At 38.8% G+C, this 19,093-nt stretch overlaps 1 protein-coding gene across 6 annotated transcripts in view; it reads right to left on the bottom strand.

Moving 5' to 3' along the window:
• The window catches only part of ZCWPW2 (zinc finger CW-type and PWWP domain containing 2), a 147,756-nt gene that overhangs the window by 103,015 nt on the left and 25,648 nt on the right, over positions 1–19,093 (bottom strand). Inside the window, exon 2 of one of the 6 annotated variants that reach the window (XM_086365609.1) lies at positions 1,153–4,798. The exons of 4 other annotated variants lie outside the window; for them this stretch is intronic. In XM_086365609.1, the coding sequence (XP_086221735.1) occupies positions 4,778–4,798 (21 nt within the window). In that variant the 3' untranslated portion in view covers positions 1,153–4,777. Of the gene's footprint in view, positions 1–1,152; positions 4,799–8,118; positions 8,923–19,093 lie in introns of those variants that run through there. One more of the 6 variants, XM_086365608.1, reaches the window with a different exon arrangement.

The following is a 19,093-nucleotide window of genomic DNA, read 5'->3' as shown; positions in this document are numbered from 1 at the left end:
CATATCTTTCCATCCGGAAAGTGGGAATAATACTAGTACTACCTCATAAAGTATTCAGAAAGTTCTATAAAATGATGTGTGCAGGGTATGTGGCAAGAAGCACAGCATGCATGTGTTCATTAAATGGTAGCTAGCTAGCATCACTATTCATCTTCCAAACATCAATTTACATTATTTGTTATTCCCCCAAAATATCCAATGTATTCTCTTTATCTTTGCTCATGTATCCTCCTTACTCTAGCATAATCTGTAAACTGCCTACTTTTAAGACCCACCTCAAATACCATGTCTTTCAAGAAGTCTTCTTGGAAGTCCTCAACCAGTTGCAATTTCTCCCTGCTTGACATTCACATCCTCTTAACTTCTGGTATTTACAATATTGTGTGACATATTACAATGATGTTTACTACCTAATTCCCACCACTTGACTGTATCCTCTCCAAGGATAGGGATATTATTTTCAATCTTCAGTAAAAAATGATTTGATATTAGAAACATTATTCTGTGTCTGTTGATCCCCCAATACTCAATAGTATTTTACATGCAGGAAGCATTCATATCACTTCCCTAATTTTTCTCTATTTCTTCTCTGTATCTGTGGAGCATCTGGAATGAGTATATATTAACAGATGAGAAAGTGGCTAGTGAGCAATTTTTTATCTATCACAATACATCACAACGTATTACTAGTTATATGGAATTTAATAAGACCACCAAGGTCTGTAGAACCCCACTAAACTGTTCTAAATAACTTAATATAGTACAATTATTATAGATATTTATAGCATTAAAGTGAAACTCATGAGCTAAATAACATGGATTTTACATAAATTCTCCAAAGATTTCTGCATTTTATGAATGTTACTTTAGTGTTATAGCACAGTCTGAAAAAAATTAGAAAATAAGATCAATTCTTTTTGAATTGAAATATTACACAGTTCCATTGTTCAACAGAACAAAGGTCTTAGATATGGAGTATAGCCAATATGAATTCTTATGAAGCATCAGTTATTATTACAATGTATATGTATTTTATGACTGATGTATCCCAGATGGTAAAATTACAACATACCCAAGGAGTTCTGAATAATCTCAGAATTTAATGAGACAGTGTGAATAAATACATACAGAATAGGAATGAAGACAAATGGCTACTTATAATAGAAATTGCTTTTATTGTTTGTATGTGACTGAGAAAAATAATGATTGTTCCTCCGAACAAAAAAAGTTGTCATTATTATTTTGCTCTCCAACACTGCTGTTATAGAAAGTACATACATTTTAAATACAGACTAACCCAGATGATGCAACTCTTCTGAGTTTGAGCAAAGTAACTATCTGTACCACTACTTTTACACTTGGGGTATTTCAACATTATAATTTCAACTTTTGTCATGTCCATTTCTAGATGATATCTCCTTCTTTTTGATTAATTAATGGCTGCGATGGGTTTCGTTGCTTCATGGGGGCTTTCTTTAGTTGTGGTGAGCGGGGCTACTCTTGGCTGTGGTGCAGACTCCTCGCTGTGGTGGTTTCTCGTTGCTGAGCAAAAGCTCTAGGCACTTGGGCTTCAGGAGCTGCAACTTGTGGGCTCATTAGTGTGGCATACAGGCTCTAGAGTGTGAGGGCTTCTGCAGTTGTGGTACATGGGCTTAGTTGCCTTGCATCATGTCGAATCTTCCCAGACCAGAGACCAAACCCGTTTCCCCTGCACTGGGAGGGCGATTCTTATCCATTGTACTACGAGGGAAGTCCTGATATCTCACTCATAAAAAATGACTGTATGACTACAACACCGAATCTGCTTACTTCCAAAGAGAATTTAAAGAGAAAATAAGATAATTTTAACACTATAGATTAAAATTTCATAATATTCAAGAGACAGTAAAAAAACATCAGAACTTAGGAGTCAAAAAATGCAGTTTCTGTCACCATGCAACTTCTTACATTTATAATCTCAAGAGCACTCAGTGTTTTCAACTATAAGGGAAAGAAGTAGGACTGGATGACCTCTAAAAATTTGTTGGGCTTTTATATTTTTTTCTTATTCTTTATTTTTAAAACTATGAAAGAATGACAACACATTTACAGGAGATTTGGAAAATATAGAACAAAGTTACACAGAGTTTCACCATATAATTATTTTTTAAGCAGATAAATTAAGAATTTTTAGTTGGAGTTTCAATATAAAACTCTCAAAAAGTAATAGAAAAGACAGAAAAATAGAAGGATATAGTAGACCTTAAAAAGCACTATGAACCAATTCAACATAATTAAGATTTATATAATTTTCACACAACAGTAGGATACAAATTCTATTCAAGTTCCCACAGACTATAAACCAGCAGATACTGGAACATCAGTTCAGTTCAGTTCAGTCACTGAGTCATGTCCGACCCTTTGTGACCCCATGGGCTGCAGCACTGCCAGGCTTCCTTGTCCATCACCAACTCCCAGAGCTTGCTCAAACTCATATCCATCGAGTCGGTGATGCCATCCAACTATCTCATCCTCTTTCGTCCCCTTCTCCTCTTGCCTTCAATCTTTCCCAGCATCAGGTTCTTTTCAAATGAGTCAGTTCTTTGCATCAGGTGGCCCAAGTATTGGAGCTTCAGCTTCAGCATCAGTCCTTCCAATGATATTCAGGACTGATTTCCGTTAGGATGGATTGGTTTGATCTCCTTGCAGTTCAAGGGACTCTCAAGAGTCTTCTCTAACATGACAATTCAAAAGCATCAGTTCTTCAGCACTCAGCTTTCTTTATAGTCCAACTCTCACATCCATACATGACCACTGGAAAAACCATAGCTTTGACTAGATGGACCTTTGTAGGCAAAGTAATGTCTCTGTTTTATAATATGCTGTCTAGGTTGGCCATAGCTTTTCTTCTAAGGAGCAAGTCTCTTAATTTCATGGCTGCCGTCACCATCTGCAGTGATTCTAGAGTTCCAAAAAATAAAGTCTATCTCTGTTTCCATTGTTTCCTCATCTATTTGCCATGAAGTAATGGGACTGGATGCCATGATCTTAGTTTTCTGAATGTTGAGCTTTAAGCCAACTCTTTCACTCTCCTCTTTCACTTTCATCAAGAGGCTTTTTAGTTCCTCCTCACTTTCTGCCATAAGGGTACTGTCATCTGCATATCTGAGGTTATTGATATTTCTCCCGGCAATCTTGATTCCAGCCTGTACTTCACCCAGCACAGCATTTTACATGATGTACTCCGCATATAAATTAAATAAGCAGGATGACAATATACAGCCTCAATATACTCCTTTCCCGATTTGGAATTAGTCTGTTGTTCCATGTCTGGTTCTAACTGTTGCTTCTTAACCTGCATACAGATTTCTCAGGAGGCAGGTAAGGTGGTCTGGTATTCCCATTTCTTTAAGAATTTTCCACAGTTTGTTGTGATCCACACAATCAAAGGCCTTGGCATAGTCAATAAAGCAGAAGTAGATGTTTTTTTGGAACTCTCCTGTTTTTTTGATGATGCAACGGGTGTTGGCAATTTGATCTCTGGTTCCTCTGTCTTTTCGAAATCCAGCTTGAACATCTGAAGTTCACAGTTCATGTACTGTTGAAGCCTGGCTTGGAGGACTTTGAACATTACTTTGCTGGCGTGTGAGATGAGTGCAATTGTGCAGTAGTCTGAACATTCTTTGGCATTACCTTTCTTTGGGATTGGAATGAAAACTCACCTTTTCCAATTCTGTAGCCACTGCTGAGTTTTCCAAATTTGCTGGCATATTGAGTGCAGCACTTTCGCAGCATCATCTTTTAGGATTTGAAATAGCTCAACTGGAATTCCATCACCTCCACTAGCTTTGTTTGTAGCGATGCCTCCTAAGACCCACTTGACTTTACATTCCAGGATGTCTGGCTGTAGGTGAGTGATCACACCATTGTGATTATCTGGATCATGAAGATAATTTTTGTACAGTTCTTCTGTGTATTCTTGCCACCTCTTGTTAATATCTTCTGTTTCTGTTAGGTCCATACCATTTCTGTCCTTTATTGTGTCCATCTTTGCATGAAATGTTCCCTTGGTATCTCTAATTTTCTTGAAGAGATCTCTAGTCTTTCCCATTCTGTTGTTTTCCTCTATTTCTTTGCATTGATCTCTGAGGAAGGCTTTCTTATCTCTCCTTGCTCTTTGGAACTCTGCATTCAGATGCTTATATCTTTCCTTTTCCCCTTTGCCTTTACCTTCTCTTCTTTTCTCAGCTATTTGTAAGGCCGCCTCAGACAACCATTTTGGGTTTTTTGCATTTCTTTTACTTGGGGATGGTCTTGATCACTGCCTCTTGTACAATGTCACAAGCCTTTGCCCATAGTTCTTCAGGCACTCTATCAGATCTAATCCCTTGAATCTATTTGTCACTTCCATTGTATAATCGTAAGGGATTTGATTTAGGTCATACCTGAATGGTCTAGTGGCTTTCCTACTTTTTTCAAGTCCCTACCTTTCCCCCTACTTTTAAGTCCGAATCTGGCAATAAGGTGTTCATGATCTGAGCCACAGTCAGCTCCCCATCTTGTTTTTGCTGACTGTATAGAGCTTCTCCATCTTTGGCTGCAAAGAATATAATCAATCTAATTTCTGTATTGACCATCTGGTCAATGTCCATGTTTAGAGTCTTCTCTTGTGTTGTTGGAAGAGGGTGTTTGCTATGACCAGTGCATTCTCTTGGCAATACTTTTGTTAGCCTTTGCCCTGCTTCATTCTGTACTCCAAGGCCATATTTGCCTATTACTCCAGGTATCTCTTGATTTCCTACTTTTGCATTCCAGTCCCCTATAATGAAAAGGACATTGGTTTGTTTTTGTTTTTTTTTGTTTTTTTTGAGGCGTTAGCTCTGGAACCTACCCAGGGACATAAAACAAGGTGCAAAAATTTCTTGGTCTAAAGGTTTTGAACTCATATAGAGTCTATTCTCAGTACTGTAGAATTGTATTAGAAATCAATACTAAAAGATATCTGAAAATAACCCACATATTCTCAAGTGCAATGTGACACTCACCAAGAGAGATCTTTGACTTAGCCACTGAAAGCCTCAAGACGGCAGCCTACCAGGTTTCCCCGTCCCTGGGATTCTCCAGGCAAGAACACTGGAGTGGGTTGCCACTTCCTTCTCCAATGCATGTAAGTGGAAAGTGAAAGGGAAGTTGCTCAGCCGTGTCCGACTCTCAACGACCCCATGGACTGCAGCCTACCAGGCTCCTCCGTCCATGGGATTTTCCAGGCAAGAGTACTGGAGTGGGCTACCATTGCCTTCTCTGTAGAAAAACACAGACGGTGGTTTCAGAGAAGAAAGAATTCAAATGAAAAATTAATATCAAATATACTTTAAAAATCTCATGTATTTGGAAATTAAATGTTCATTTTTAAATGATGGGTGTATCTAAGTCATAACAAGGAAAATTAGAAAATATTAACAACAGAATAAAAAAAAGAGAATTTATCAGAATTTGGTACATGAAGCTAAAGCAACTAAATACAATGTATGGAAACAAATAATGGACACTAGCATAAAATTGTGTGATATTTCAACAATATCTGTACTTTAGTTAATCATACTGTATCACATATTAATTTCTTATTTTTTACAACACAGTATTTCTTTATATTCTCAGAATTGGATTAAAAGTTTCAAGGCTCATCAACATTTTTTAAAAATCACTAAGCTTATAAGCTTTCTAGATTTTTAGCAGTAATATGAGATGCCAGAATAAATGGACCTATATCAAAGCTTTAAGTGAATATAAATGAGAAATCTAGCATTCTATTCACACTCAAACAAGTGGAATCAAAATGTATTTTTTATCTAGGCAAAAATTCATACATTTTCTAAAATGTGTATATTATACATACTATACATATACATACACATATATGTATATAAAAGCTTTTCTACTATACTTGATAAAGGCTTGAGAAAGAACAACAACAAAAAAAGAGACAGAGAAATTAGAAAACATAAACTAAATGAAATGGGAGCATTGACCATGAATAGAAAAAGTAAAACAAACTGGATAAAGGTAAAAGATTATCATATAGTCCAGTTGTTCTTAAACATGGCTGCTCTTAAGAATCATATCTGAAGGTTTGGAGAAAGAAAACAATATCTGGGCATTTTTATTTTTCAAAAAGTTCCAAGATAATTCTAATATGCATCTGGATTTTAAGAAGCGATTACAAGTTTTTCTATTATGCCGGGAGCCGGCATATTGCATATTGAGTGCATACTGCATATTGAGTCCAGCACTTTCCACAGCATCATCTTTCAGGATCTGGAATAGCTCAACTAGAATTCTATCACTGCCAGGAGCCAGCGTGAGGAACTCTGCCCATGGCAAAGGTCATGAGGAAGGAGGCTCGGCATACGCAAAGGCGGGATTGAGCCTCAGGAGTCCCCCTGGAAATTCTCGAGCATCTACCCCCAAAACCAGAGTGTGCCTACTTTCTGCTTTGTGCTTTCACGTACACCTCTGACTTTATGGGGGGCTGTCCCCCACTACCTCTCTCTGAAAAAAGAGTTAGCTTACAGCTCCAGTTAATAATTCCTGGGTGTGACAGTGTTTCAACCTACAAACTCCTTTGGAAGTCCTCTAGCCTGCCTGAATAGGTTTTTCCGGCCACATGTGATTGCTCAGAGCCTCCCAACTGTGAGAGGCAAGAGATGTTCTGAACTGTCTAAACACAGATTCCTTTGAGTAGTTAAAAGATTGATTAGAAATTGTATTGGTGAAGGGTTTTTCACTTGTTGGGCCAATGTTTGCTGCTAAGTCTCCATACCCCTTACCTACTGTGTCCTTGGCAGTGTATTGATTGATATAATGGGTGTATAGAAATGTAAGTAGTAGCTTCAATGTTTGTAACCTTGGACCCTTGAGTTAATTCTTTTCTTGATTGAGCCCACCTCACCTTTGCCCTATAGGAATGCAACTTTATCCAATGCTTTTTTGGAGGCTGGTGCCTGACTTTAGAATAATCACCTTTAGAGAAAAATAAGTTTCTTAAAATGTTAACAGGCCTCCTGGCCAGAAGACGATGTAAATCACCTAAACTTTTGCATATGATAAGTTTGAAAGCCTGGCTTCGATTAGGATCAGGAACTGCTGTCCTTGGATGATTCTACCCCTTCCCCCATTATCCTCTATGCACAACTTAAGGTATAAAACTACTTTGGAAAATAAAGTACGCCTTTTTATTCACCGAAATTTGGTCTCCCCATGTCATTCTTTCTTTCACCTTCTGGCTGAATTTTTCCTCTGAGGCGGGGAAGCTCGTCAAGCCTACTAATTTTGCCTGGGCTTCTAAGATCTGACCGGGGAGACCTTAGTGTCTCCTCTCCTTCGGGAGAACGGGAGGACGCCTGCAGCCTTCGTAGGTGACATAAATTCCCTGCTTTGGAATTTTATTCAGCCTCTTTTCTTCACTGAATTTCTTCGCTGAGCTATCCTTATTTCACCACTCTTTATATCCTTAATAAACGTTTAATTCAGCAGTTGTTTTCTGATCTCACCGACGCCGTCTCCACTTCGAATTCCCTGGATCCACCGGGGCTGGACCCCGGCACTATTAAATGTTAGTTTTGTGATATTCTATTATTTTCTGTTAACCAATCATTATACATGGTATCAAATGAATAATAATTACATAATCACAATAGTAGAAGATGTTTATCAGTTTTAACAAGCAATAGCCAGACCAAAAAAAAAAAAAGATAATTACAATTGCAAGCCATAATGGGAAGAGGGTTAATCTAACAATATAAAATAATTACATAGAATCTGAGGGGTAGAATGACATGGTAAGTAGAAGTGATGTGACAACATACATGCACGTGTTTTCATTCACTTAGCCAGTCTATGTCTTTTGGCTGATGCATTTAATCTTTTTACATTTAAGATAAATATCAATATGTATGATTCTATTACCATCTTCTTAATCATTTTGGGTTTATTTTCTCTAGATCTTTCCCTTCTCTGTGTTTCCTGCCTAGAGAAGTTCCTTTAGCATTAGTTGTAAAGCTGGTTTGGTGGTGCTGAATTCTCTTAACTTTTGCTTGTCTGGAAAGCTTTTGATTTCTCTGTCAAATCTGAATGAGAGTCTTGCTGGGTAGAGTATTCCTGGTTGTAGGTTCTTCCCTTTTATCACTTTGAATATATCGTGCCATTCCCTTAAGGCTCGTAGAGTTTCTGTTGAGAAATCAGTTGATAACCTGATAGGAGTTCCCTTGTATGTTTTTCCCTTGTTGCTTTTAATATTTTATGTCAGTTGGTTTACTGTGTGTGTTGGTGTGTTCCTCCTTGAGTTTATCCTGCCTGGGGCTCGCTGTGCTTCCTGGACTTGGTTAACTATTTCCTTTCCCAATTTAAGGAAGTTTTCAGCTACTATATCTCTTCAAATACTTTCTCAGGTCCTTTCTCTCTCTTCTCCTTCTGGGATCCATATAATGTGAATGTTAGTGCATTTACTGTTGTCCCAGAGGACTCTTAGGCTGTCTTCATTTTTTTTAATTCTTTTTTCAGTATTCTGTTTTGTGGCAGTGATTTCCTCCATCCTATCTTCCAGGTCACTCATCCATTCTTCCAGCTCAGTTATTCTGCTATTGATTCCTTCTAGTGAATTGTTCATCTCTGTTTGTTCTTCTGTTCTTCTAGGTCTTTAGTAAACATTTCTTGCATCTTCTCTATTCTTCTAAGATCCTGGATCATCTTCACTATCAGTATTTTGCATTCTTTTTCTGGAAAGTTGTTTATCTCCTCTTCATTTAGCCGTCTCTCTGGGGTTTATCTTGTCCCTTCATCTGGAATATAACCTTCTGGCTGTTCATTTTGAATAACTTTCTGTGATGTGGTTTTCATTTTAGCAGCTGTGGAGTCATGGTTCTTCTTGCTTCTTCTGTCTGCCCTCTGGTGGATGAAGCAAAGAGGCCTGTATAAGTTTTCTGGTGGAAGGGACCTCTGGTTGAAAACCTAGGTCTGGCTCTAGTGGGCAGGGCCTTGCTCAGTAAAGTTTTAATTTGGTTATCTGCTGATGGATGGGGCTTCCCTTCCTCTCTGTTAGTTGTTTAGCCTGAGGGAACACAGCCCTGGAGTCTACACGTTCTATGGTAAGATTAATGGCAACCTCCAAGATGGCTTATGCTAAGGGGCACCTCCCAGACTGCTGCTGCCAGTGACTCCGTCCCTGCAGCAAGTCACTGCCGACCCACACCTCCACAGGAGACCCTCTAACACTAGCAGGTAGGTCTGGTTCAGTTTACTGTGGGGTCAGCGCTCCTTTCTCCTGGGTCCTGGTGTGCATAAGATTTTATTTGTGCTCTCTAAGAGTAAAGTCTCTGTTTTCCCCAGTTCTGCGGAAGTCCTGTAATCAAATGCTGCTAGTCTTCAGAGTCACATTCCCTGGGGATTCCCAATCTCTTTGTTGGATCCCCAGGCTTGGAAGTCTGTTGCGAGGCTCAGAACCTTTACAACAGGGGGAGAACTTCTTTAGTATTATTGTTCTCCAGTTTGTGGGTTGCCCATCAGTGGGTATGAAAGTGAAGTCGCTCAGTCATGTCCAACTCTTAGCAACTCCATGGACCGTAGCCTGCCAGGCTCCTCTGTCCATGGGATTCTCCAGGCAAGAATACTGCAGTGGGTAGCCGTTCGTTCCCTTCTCCAGGGGATCTTCCTGATCCAGAGATCAGGTCTGGACCTCCCACACTCCAGGCAGATACCTTACCATCTGAGCCACCAGGAGATCCCAGTGGGTACGGGGTTTGACCTTATCATGATTTCGCCCTGCCTACTGTCCTGCTGTAGCTTCTCCTTTTTCTCTGGACGTGGGGTTTCTCTTTTTGGTGGGTTCCAGCATCCGCCTGCCAATGGCTGGTCAACAGCTAGTTGCGATTTTGGTGCTCTTTCAGGAGAAGATGAGCACACGTCCTTCTCCTCTATTGTGAGCCAATCTCCCATATTTCTTAATTTAGCCATTCTGGCTGTTATTCCTCAAAAGTCTTCTATTCCCCCTTGCTGAATTATCAGCTTGTCTCCTGTATTTAACCATATATCAGAGTCAAATTTCACCAGCCACCCTTTCATAATATCTGTGTTAAATCTTGTCAGCTCTGAAGACTTGCTAAACTTTATTAGCTCTGCAGTAAAGCTAATACTGTGTTGGTTTTCAGTGTTTATTCTGTCTCCAGTTCACATACAATCTCCTTTGATTTGGCAATCATATTAAGCCTAAAAGCTGTATTTCTTACCCAGTTTTAACATCCAACATTCTTCATCACCTTCAATCCCCATCTGGAGCCTTCTGATAGAAGTCTGATACCTTCTATCATCTTTCATGAGAGATGCTTTGATAACTGTCTTCAAGACAATTAAATATACCAGATATGAATTCTCTTTGGCAAATGTTCACAGAGTGTTTCACTGTCCTTCCCACCTAAGCAGCCCAATATAATTATAATGTTATCAGCTCTGAAGTCAGGCAGTCAAAGAGGAGTGCACAATCTACCAATTTAATAGTTGTATAACTGGGAAAGACATTTAACCTCATGATTGTATCTGTAAAATTATATTTTATAAGAGAGGTTATAAAGATAAATTAAAAAATAAGTATATGTAATAAAGAACAGTTATAGTAATAAAAGTGCTTTTGTGGCAGGGACAGTCAAGTCTGGAAGTTCCCCCAACACTTCCAGAGTTGTAGACTTTTTCTTTTTTATTCTTAGGAAAATTCCATGAAGAAAATCCAAAATATAGATAAGGAAGGTGAAGACTATAGTAACAAAGAGATAGGATTGTACTGGGATGAATCTGAAGACACTGTGTATCAGTCTACAAAGTTTAAAACTATGTAAGTCTACAATTCTAACATTGTAAAGAATTATTTTAAATTCTCACATACTATTGACCAAAATATAAACTGGTAGAAACCTTGGGAAGGAAATTTTGAACTATGTAACAAAAGCCTTTAAAATGTATCCACATAGTAATAGTATTTCATCAAAGTTAAATTGATGATTTGGGTATCTATATTGTAGTCATGTAAGAATAAAAATATGTCTGTTTTTGGAAACAGCATACTGAAGTATCAAGTGGTTGAAAGATTGCATCTACAAGTTTTTGTAAAGACTGTACTCTCTGCTGTGTGTGGGCAATAGCATGACACTAACACAGCACACATGTGAGCTGCCACTCCCATGGCCACCTGTGAGCTGGGAATGGGCGACAGCAGGTGGGCATTGAAACTAACCATTGTTAGTTTTATGTGTCAGCTTGGCTGGGTCAGGGTACCTAGATATCTGGTCAAGTATTATTCTAGGTGTTGCTGTGTGAGGGTGATTATTTTTAGATGAGATTAACCTTTAAATTGATAGGTTCTAAGTAAAGCAGATTACTCTTCACAATGTGGACAGGTCTCATTTAATCAGTCAAAGGCATTAATAGAAAAAAAAACCTGACCTCTCCTAAGCAAGAAGGAATTTTGTAACAGAACTAACTGCCTTTGGACTTGAAATGCAACTCTTTCCTGAATCTCTAGCCTGCTGGCCTAACCCATCACACTGGACTTATTAAGACACCACAATCATATGAGCCAGTTCCTTAAAAATAAATTTCTCTCTGCACACACACATTGTTGGTTGTGTTACTCAGGAATTACCCTAACACATGGGAAAGTAGCTCACTTAATGAAATACAGCAGCTGCTTTCTTTAGTAAGCAATCTTCTGGGTATTGTCAAGTTTTTATCAGATTCCAAAATTAGACTCCAGAGATCCAAAAGAGCTAATTTTAACAGTATTTTCCCCCTAGTTTAATCATTGCTTCAGTGGAGGAACAGATCTTTTTAAAGTTCCCTAATCTGCAATTTTCAGTAATATCACTACAACTTACTTAAATGATTCTCAAATATATGGTGAATTATATATTTTCCAGAATCATTACTTTCAAATGTTAACATTGAGAATATTTGGGAAATATTCTCTCTTCTGTTTCTGAAACTTTTCTCTAAGTCTTTAATTAAATCAAAATAAAGCAATTTCTAAAATATAGCCTTTTTAGAGACTGGTTCAAGATGGGCAACTGAATACAAGCCAAAGCCTTCTCACGCCACCCCAAAGTGCCTGGAAATTAAAGAAGATTTTATCTCCAGATCACCTTACCTGCCTCCTGAGAAATCTGTATGCAGGTCAAGAAGCAACATTTAGAACCAGATACGGAACAACAGACTGGGTCCAAACTGGGAAAGGAGTACGTCAAGGCTGTTTTTGTCACCTTGCTTATTTAACTTATATGCAGAGCACATCATGCAAAATGCCAGGCTGGATGAAGCACAGGCTGGAATCAAAATTGCCAGGAGAAATATCAATAACCTCAGACATGCAGATGACACCACCATTATAGCAGAAAGTGAAGAGGAACTAAAGAACCTCTTGATGAAAATGAAGAAGAGAGTGAAAAAGTTGGCTTAAAACTCAACATTCAGAAAACTAAGATCATGGCATCTGGGCCCATCACTTCATGGCAAATAGGTGGGGAAACAATGGAAACAGTGACGGGCTTTATTTTCTTTGGCTCCAAAATCACTGCAGATGGTGACTGAAACCATGAAATTAAAAGACACTTGCTCCTTGGAAGAAAAGCTATGACCAACCTGAACAGCATATTAAAAAGCAGAGACATTACATTGCCTACAAAGGTCTGTATAGTCAAAGCTATGGTTTTTCCAGTGGTCATGTATGGATACGAGAGTTGGACCATAAAGAAGGCTAAGCACTAAAGAATTGATGCTTTTGAACTGTGGTGTTGGAGAAGACTCTTGAGAATCCCCTGAACTGCAAGAAAATCAAACCAGCCAACCCTAAAGAAAATCAGTCCTGAATATTCATTAAAAGGACTGATGCTGAAGCTGAAGCTCCAATACTTGGGCCACCTGATGCAAAGTACTGACTCACTGGAAAAGACCCTGATGCTGGGAAAGATTAAAGGCAGGAGGAGAAGGGGATAGCAGAGGATGAGATAGTTGGATGGCATCAAACATGAGTTTGAGCAAGCTCCGAGAGTTGGTGATGGAGAGGGTAGCCCGGCGTATTGCAGGTCCATGAGGTCGCAAAGAGTCAGACACGACTGAGCGACTGAACTGAACTGATCTCCATATCCCCTTAAAGATATAATAGTAATAAACAAGCAGGATCCTCAGGTCTCCAGAAACTATGAGAAATCCTTTCAAGAAAGAAAATACATGGAATGAAAAAAAAAAAAAAAAAACACGGAATTAAGAGGGGGACACCACAGCCCAACACACCCACAGGAAAAAAAAAAAAAAAAAAAACTCCCACAAAGATGTAGGCTGGTTCAAGGGTGTGCTAAAATAATGAATGCAGGAGAGTCTGGGACAAGAGAATGACTTGCTGAAGTACTAAGTACAGCACACAGGGTCACCTCTGCTCAGGTCAGGCTTTAAGCCACAGAGATGTCTATTGTCAGATGGGGGGAGACAGGCAATCCCAGGAGTAAAGGTGGAAACAGAGCTTCAGGAGGTCAGTAAAACCCAGGAAAAACAGAGGGTTCTCACTACCCAGAAGCAGTGGCTGGCTCACCTCATCCAGGAGCTCTGTGTCAGCCACTCTTTCAGATTTGGAGAAAAGCTAAAGTAAACCAAGAATTCATAAATAATCTCAAGTATATAGTTGAGCACTCAATCACAGCAAAGAGAAAATCCAAAACTGAAGGAGAGGATACAAATCCAACAAAACAAACAATTCATTATGTAAAAAACGCATGTTTAATAAACTAAATAGGATGGCATTTTAGAATAGCCACTAACCTCAGAAATATATGAAACGATATTATTTAAAAGAATAAGAGAATATCATGGAAATTTAAAGTTTGACCACTGAAATAAAAAAAATCAAATGATACACTATTAAAATGGTCAAATAAAAATCAGTAAACTGTAAGACTAAGCCAAGGGTTTTTCACAGAATGCAATCCAAAGTTTAAAAATGATGTATAAGACAAATGAATAAGTTAGGAAACAAACAAGTGAAAAACAAGCACATAAATAACCAACAGAGTTGGTTATGATCAGTGTAGGCTGCCATTAAAACAAACAACGAATAGACTGGTGACTTAAACAACAGAAAACAAGCTGACTTTCTCACAGCTTTGGTGGCTGAAGCTCTAGCTGACCTGGTTTCTGGTGAGAGCCTCCCGGCCTGTGACCGGCTACCTTCTCACTGTGTTTTCTCTCACACAGCCTTTCTCTGGTCCGTGACCAGAGAGAGCGAGCTTTCTGGTGTCTCTTCTGATAAAGCAACCAATCCTATAAGATCAAGTCCCTACCTTTTATGATATCATTTCACCCTAACTACTATCCTTAGAGGCCTGATCTCCAAACACAGTTGGAGATTAGGGCTTTACCATATGAATTTAGGAGCACAAAAACATTCTGTCCACAATAATCAGTAAAACAAAAGCTGGGTCTTTAAAAGGAGAAAATTCAGAAATAAACCATATTAGAAACCTACCTGCAAACTATAGAAAAATTTAAAAGTTCCTAGAGGATATCTTATATATATTTAACATAGTTTAAAAGTCATATAGAAAGAATGTAAAAAAGAAAAATCTATGTTAATCTCCTTTAGGAAAGTAGGTTTTAAATATCCTAGCTAAAGCAGATCAGATCTGAAAAGTAAGTCAGATGTATTAGAATATTAAGAGAAAAAGGGATCATGGCTAAATTGGCAGTGAGAAGTCATAGTTAATTATTCCAACACTGGTCCCCTCCAACCTGACTTCCCTCACATGTTGCATCATACAAAGCTCCATGGACACTGGCTATAGCTCAGAGCCCAAAACAATCAATACTGATCAACCACAACATGCACACACCAGGGCCACCTCTACCCCTTCATGCCAGGGAAGGGGATGCTGCTAGCCCAATCTGTATACTGGTGTGGTCGACTGTGAATTAAGCATGGTGATCCTGCTGCTAACTTGCAGCATCCCACAACTGTAACCACTTGTCTTAGATGGCCCAACAACCCTCAATGCCATGCTGTCAGGACAGTGCTAGAATCAAAGTTCTGCCACATTTTATTACTACTGTATCCTGGTCCAATCATGCCAGGGCGAATCATGTGTTTCTTTAATTATTCATTAGAAGCTCCCCAGTTCAATGGTCAAAGGCTCTATAATGATAAGTTGCCCTATGGACTGAATAGATTGTGCTATATTCTGCTCCAGAGTGAAATGAGGCAAGGGAGGCTCACCATTAAATTACTGACTCCGTCCTTGTGAGGGCTCTCTAGTAATACTGACCCAGCTAGTCTGACACGTGGGCTGCTGGGCTACTCGCACTGTTTGCATGACATGCCATGTTACAGATTAGAGAAGGAAAACCATTATGATCATCTTCATATTTACCTCCCCCAAACAAGTGAGAAATTTAACATCCATTCACGATTTTTACAGCAAAAAATAAAGTTCAATCCCAACCCAGCATCATTTACTAAAACAAATTCTGAGGTGACTAAATAGTGAGGTAAAAAGTATCAAACATAGACAGAATTGAAATAAGAATGCATTTGTATGCAGAACACAAAAAAGTCATAAAAGAAAAGACTTTTGAAAATGTAGAGATTAAATGTTCTGTGTAAATAAAACTTAAAAAAACATTAAAACCATAAAATAAGTTGAAAAGCAAGAAAAAGACAAGGTTGAATATTTTCAATACACAGACACAGGGATTAATATTCAGACTATACACAATATAAAGTGAGTGTACTTGGTAGAAGAGCTTCGCAAAAGCAGGGAAGCCTCAAGATTGCTTTTCTGTTTATATTATTTTTAAAACTTTGTAATAAGGACTAAATTAATTTGATATCCTAGTAAAAGTTTGAGTGTCAGGATCTAACAACATAAAAAGCACAAAACAGATTTTTTATTTCTAATATATGATTACAAACTGTATCACCATATGTAATATATAGTGCATTCTACAAGCAAAGAGGGGGAAAAGAGAAAAGAAGACTGTGATTGGATCTAATAATAAATATGAAACTTGAGATGATCCACATTCAATTATATTCTACCAAGACCAAAGTGTAAAAAATAAAACTCAAATATGACTCAAGAGAGGGAATAATGGCTAAGATTTGTATATGGAAATATTGTGTTAGTCACTCAGTCAAGTCCTACTCTTCGTTACCCCATAAACTGTAACCCACCAGGCTCCTCTGTTCATGGAATTCTCCAGGCAAGAACACTGGAGTAGGTTGACATTTCCTTCTCCAGAGGATCTCTCCATCCCAGGGATCGAATACAGGTCTCCCACATTGTGGGGCAATTCTTTACCGTCTGAGCCACCAGGAAATCCCTTAAGATTTGTACACTTTATCTCAAAGGTTACGGGAGAGTCCATCCACCTCACCATGTAGTTTGTGTACACTGTGACATGTAGGTTTTCCCAGAAGGAAAAAGTACCGAATTTTTAGACTAGGAATTATAAAATTATATAGTACACCCATAAATGGCTCACTGCTTATTATTATTTATACTAATTTTGAAATCCAGTTTTAAAATTAAGCACTGAGTCACATTTTTATAAGGTATGCAAAATGTTCTTTCCTCATTAGAAAAAGTCTGAACTGGAGACTTTTTGTCCTTGAACTTTTAGAAAAGCAGAAGTGAGATACTTTTGTTTGAGAGCAAATGAGAGACTTTTAATGAAGATTTTAGAATTGAAGAGCTAGACTTTCAGCATCCATCTGAATGTTTAGAAATCCTGACTAAAATTGATTCCCCAAACCAGACCACTTGGTATTAATGCATATCTCTTTTCTTTTAGTAGAATTTTTCTTTAATATAAAATGAAAATAAAATCTTAATAGGTTAAAACAAGCCAAATGCCCACCCTACACACATAAATACCTCAGAGTCACCTAAATCCAGAGTTAAACCTAAATTGTGCAAGTTTTCAGTGAAATCATAAGTCATACAATCCAAACAAAAGGCAACTGCAGACATACATGGTGAGCCCTCCACGGAACGCACCCCAAGCAGCATTAGCCTGTGTTCCATGCCACCGTGGAGACCTGTGCATCTTATTTGCTCACATAGTGCAACATTTCAATAGAATACATTAACTGCTAGGTGATGATGCTTTGATACTGTTCATATAGCATTCCTTATCTTAAATGATGTGAGTTTTCCAGAAGAGGAGCTTTGGTTTTGCTTTAGAAATCTCATCTAAATTAAACACCTTATTAAATATTAACACAGAGGGAGGTGACACAGGACACAATACAGACAGTCAAGTCACCTCTCTGCATATATAGGAATAACTTTCTCCTTCGAGGTATTTACACTGGAAAGCTTAGTGTGGCCTGATTAATATTTCAGTGGTAAAATTTTTAGTGATCAGAACCTTGGCAAAACTAGAATTCAAAAATTGTTAACAAATATTTCTAGTGATAAGACTATGGAATTATTACAAATTTATTACTATGAGGGAAAGCAATCATCTTTAAAAAAAATGCCTCAGTCACTGCTACTCAATATAGAAGGATAAAACTCCATAATTAGCCATAATCTCTGTCCTCTGAAATTTCCCTAGTATCATTCATTAGAAGGGGATTTACAGTTGTGAGAGCACTTTATAGCTACATTCAGCTTTCCTATGAAATACTCAGTTATCTTAAACACTATGTATACTTTTTTCTCTTAGTAAACTTGATACCAGCTTCAGAGTTTGTGGAAATGGAAAAAAAGAATCATCATCTATTATCATTCTATAAATGATTTTTTGGTAGAATATCAAGTATACAAATCAAAAACAGGATAGGCACTACTAGGGCCTAAACTGTTCCCCCCACCCCCAATTTATATGTCGAAGTCCTAAACTTCAGTTTGGAGAAGACAATGGCACCCCACTCCAGTACTCTTGCCTGGAAAATCCCATGGACGGAGGAGCCTGTTGGGCTGCGGTCCATGGGGTTGCTAAGAGTCGGGCATGACTGAGCGACTTTACTTTCACTTTTCACTTTCATGCATTGGAGAAGGAAATGGCAACCTACTCCAGTGTTGTTGCCTGGAGATTCCCAGGGACGGGGGAGCCTGGTCAGCTGCTGTCTATGGGGTCGCACAGAGTTGGACACGACTGAAGTGACTTAGCAGCAGCAGCAAACTTCAGTTATCTCAGAATAAAAGAGACAAGGTCCTTAAAGAGGTAATTAAATTAAAAAGAAGTCATCCGGGTGAGTCTTAATCCAGCCTGACTGGTGCCCCTATCAGAAGAGGCGATCTGGACACAGACAAGCACAGAGCACAGGAGAAGACAGAGGTCTAGGAGCCAAGGAGTAGAACCTTCCCCCAGGATCTCAGGAGCCAGCCCCGCCACACCTTGATTGCAGACCTCTGGCCTTCAGAACCCTGAGAAAATACATTTCTGTTGTTTAAGGCATTATCTTTAGTACTTTATCATGACAGACCCAGAAAACATATACAGCCACTCCTGTCTTTCCAAAACTGAAGTAGTTTTTTGTTCCCTTTTTCTGTAAGCCTCAGTCATCATTCCTCAGTGGAAAAGGGTGGTGGTCTGGCCCTGCTCCTCCAGCTTCTCAGAAACTGCTTTCTCACTGTTGCAGAGCGGCTTAAACAGATGTGTGTTAAGGAGGACTTTCCCAAATGCCTATAAAGATAAACCCACAACGTATTTCCTGCCTTTCCCAACATGTGAGGCTGAAAATTAAAGACAGTTGTCTTATTAAAACCAGAAGCCATCTTTGCACAAGGGCCATCATCTGAGTGGTAACTGGAACAAAAGCCTGGGCTGGAGCAGTACCTGAGAGGGAACTGCAGGCACCAGAACTGTGACACTGGAATTCTTCTTGCAGTTTAGTCATCTCATGGCTTCTTCATCCCTTTCTAGACAGAGCTTACACTGTCTTTGGCTTCAACACAGAGCTCAGACCAGCCTGCCCTGATATCTATCACCTGACTCTAGATTTTGGTTTTTCATCCCACTGGCAGCTTTTCCTGTCTTTTCACAAGCAGCACTCCACCACTGCAAACCTGCTCTGAAGGAG

Source organism: Bos grunniens, chromosome 22 (genome assembly GCF_055505025.1).
Source record: "Bos grunniens cultivar Pamir isolate PY7600 chromosome 22, Bosgru_T2T1.0, whole genome shotgun sequence".
NCBI classification, from domain to species: domain Eukaryota; kingdom Metazoa; phylum Chordata; class Mammalia; order Artiodactyla; family Bovidae; genus Bos; species Bos grunniens.
This window is presented reverse-complemented; position numbering and strand designations above follow the sequence as displayed.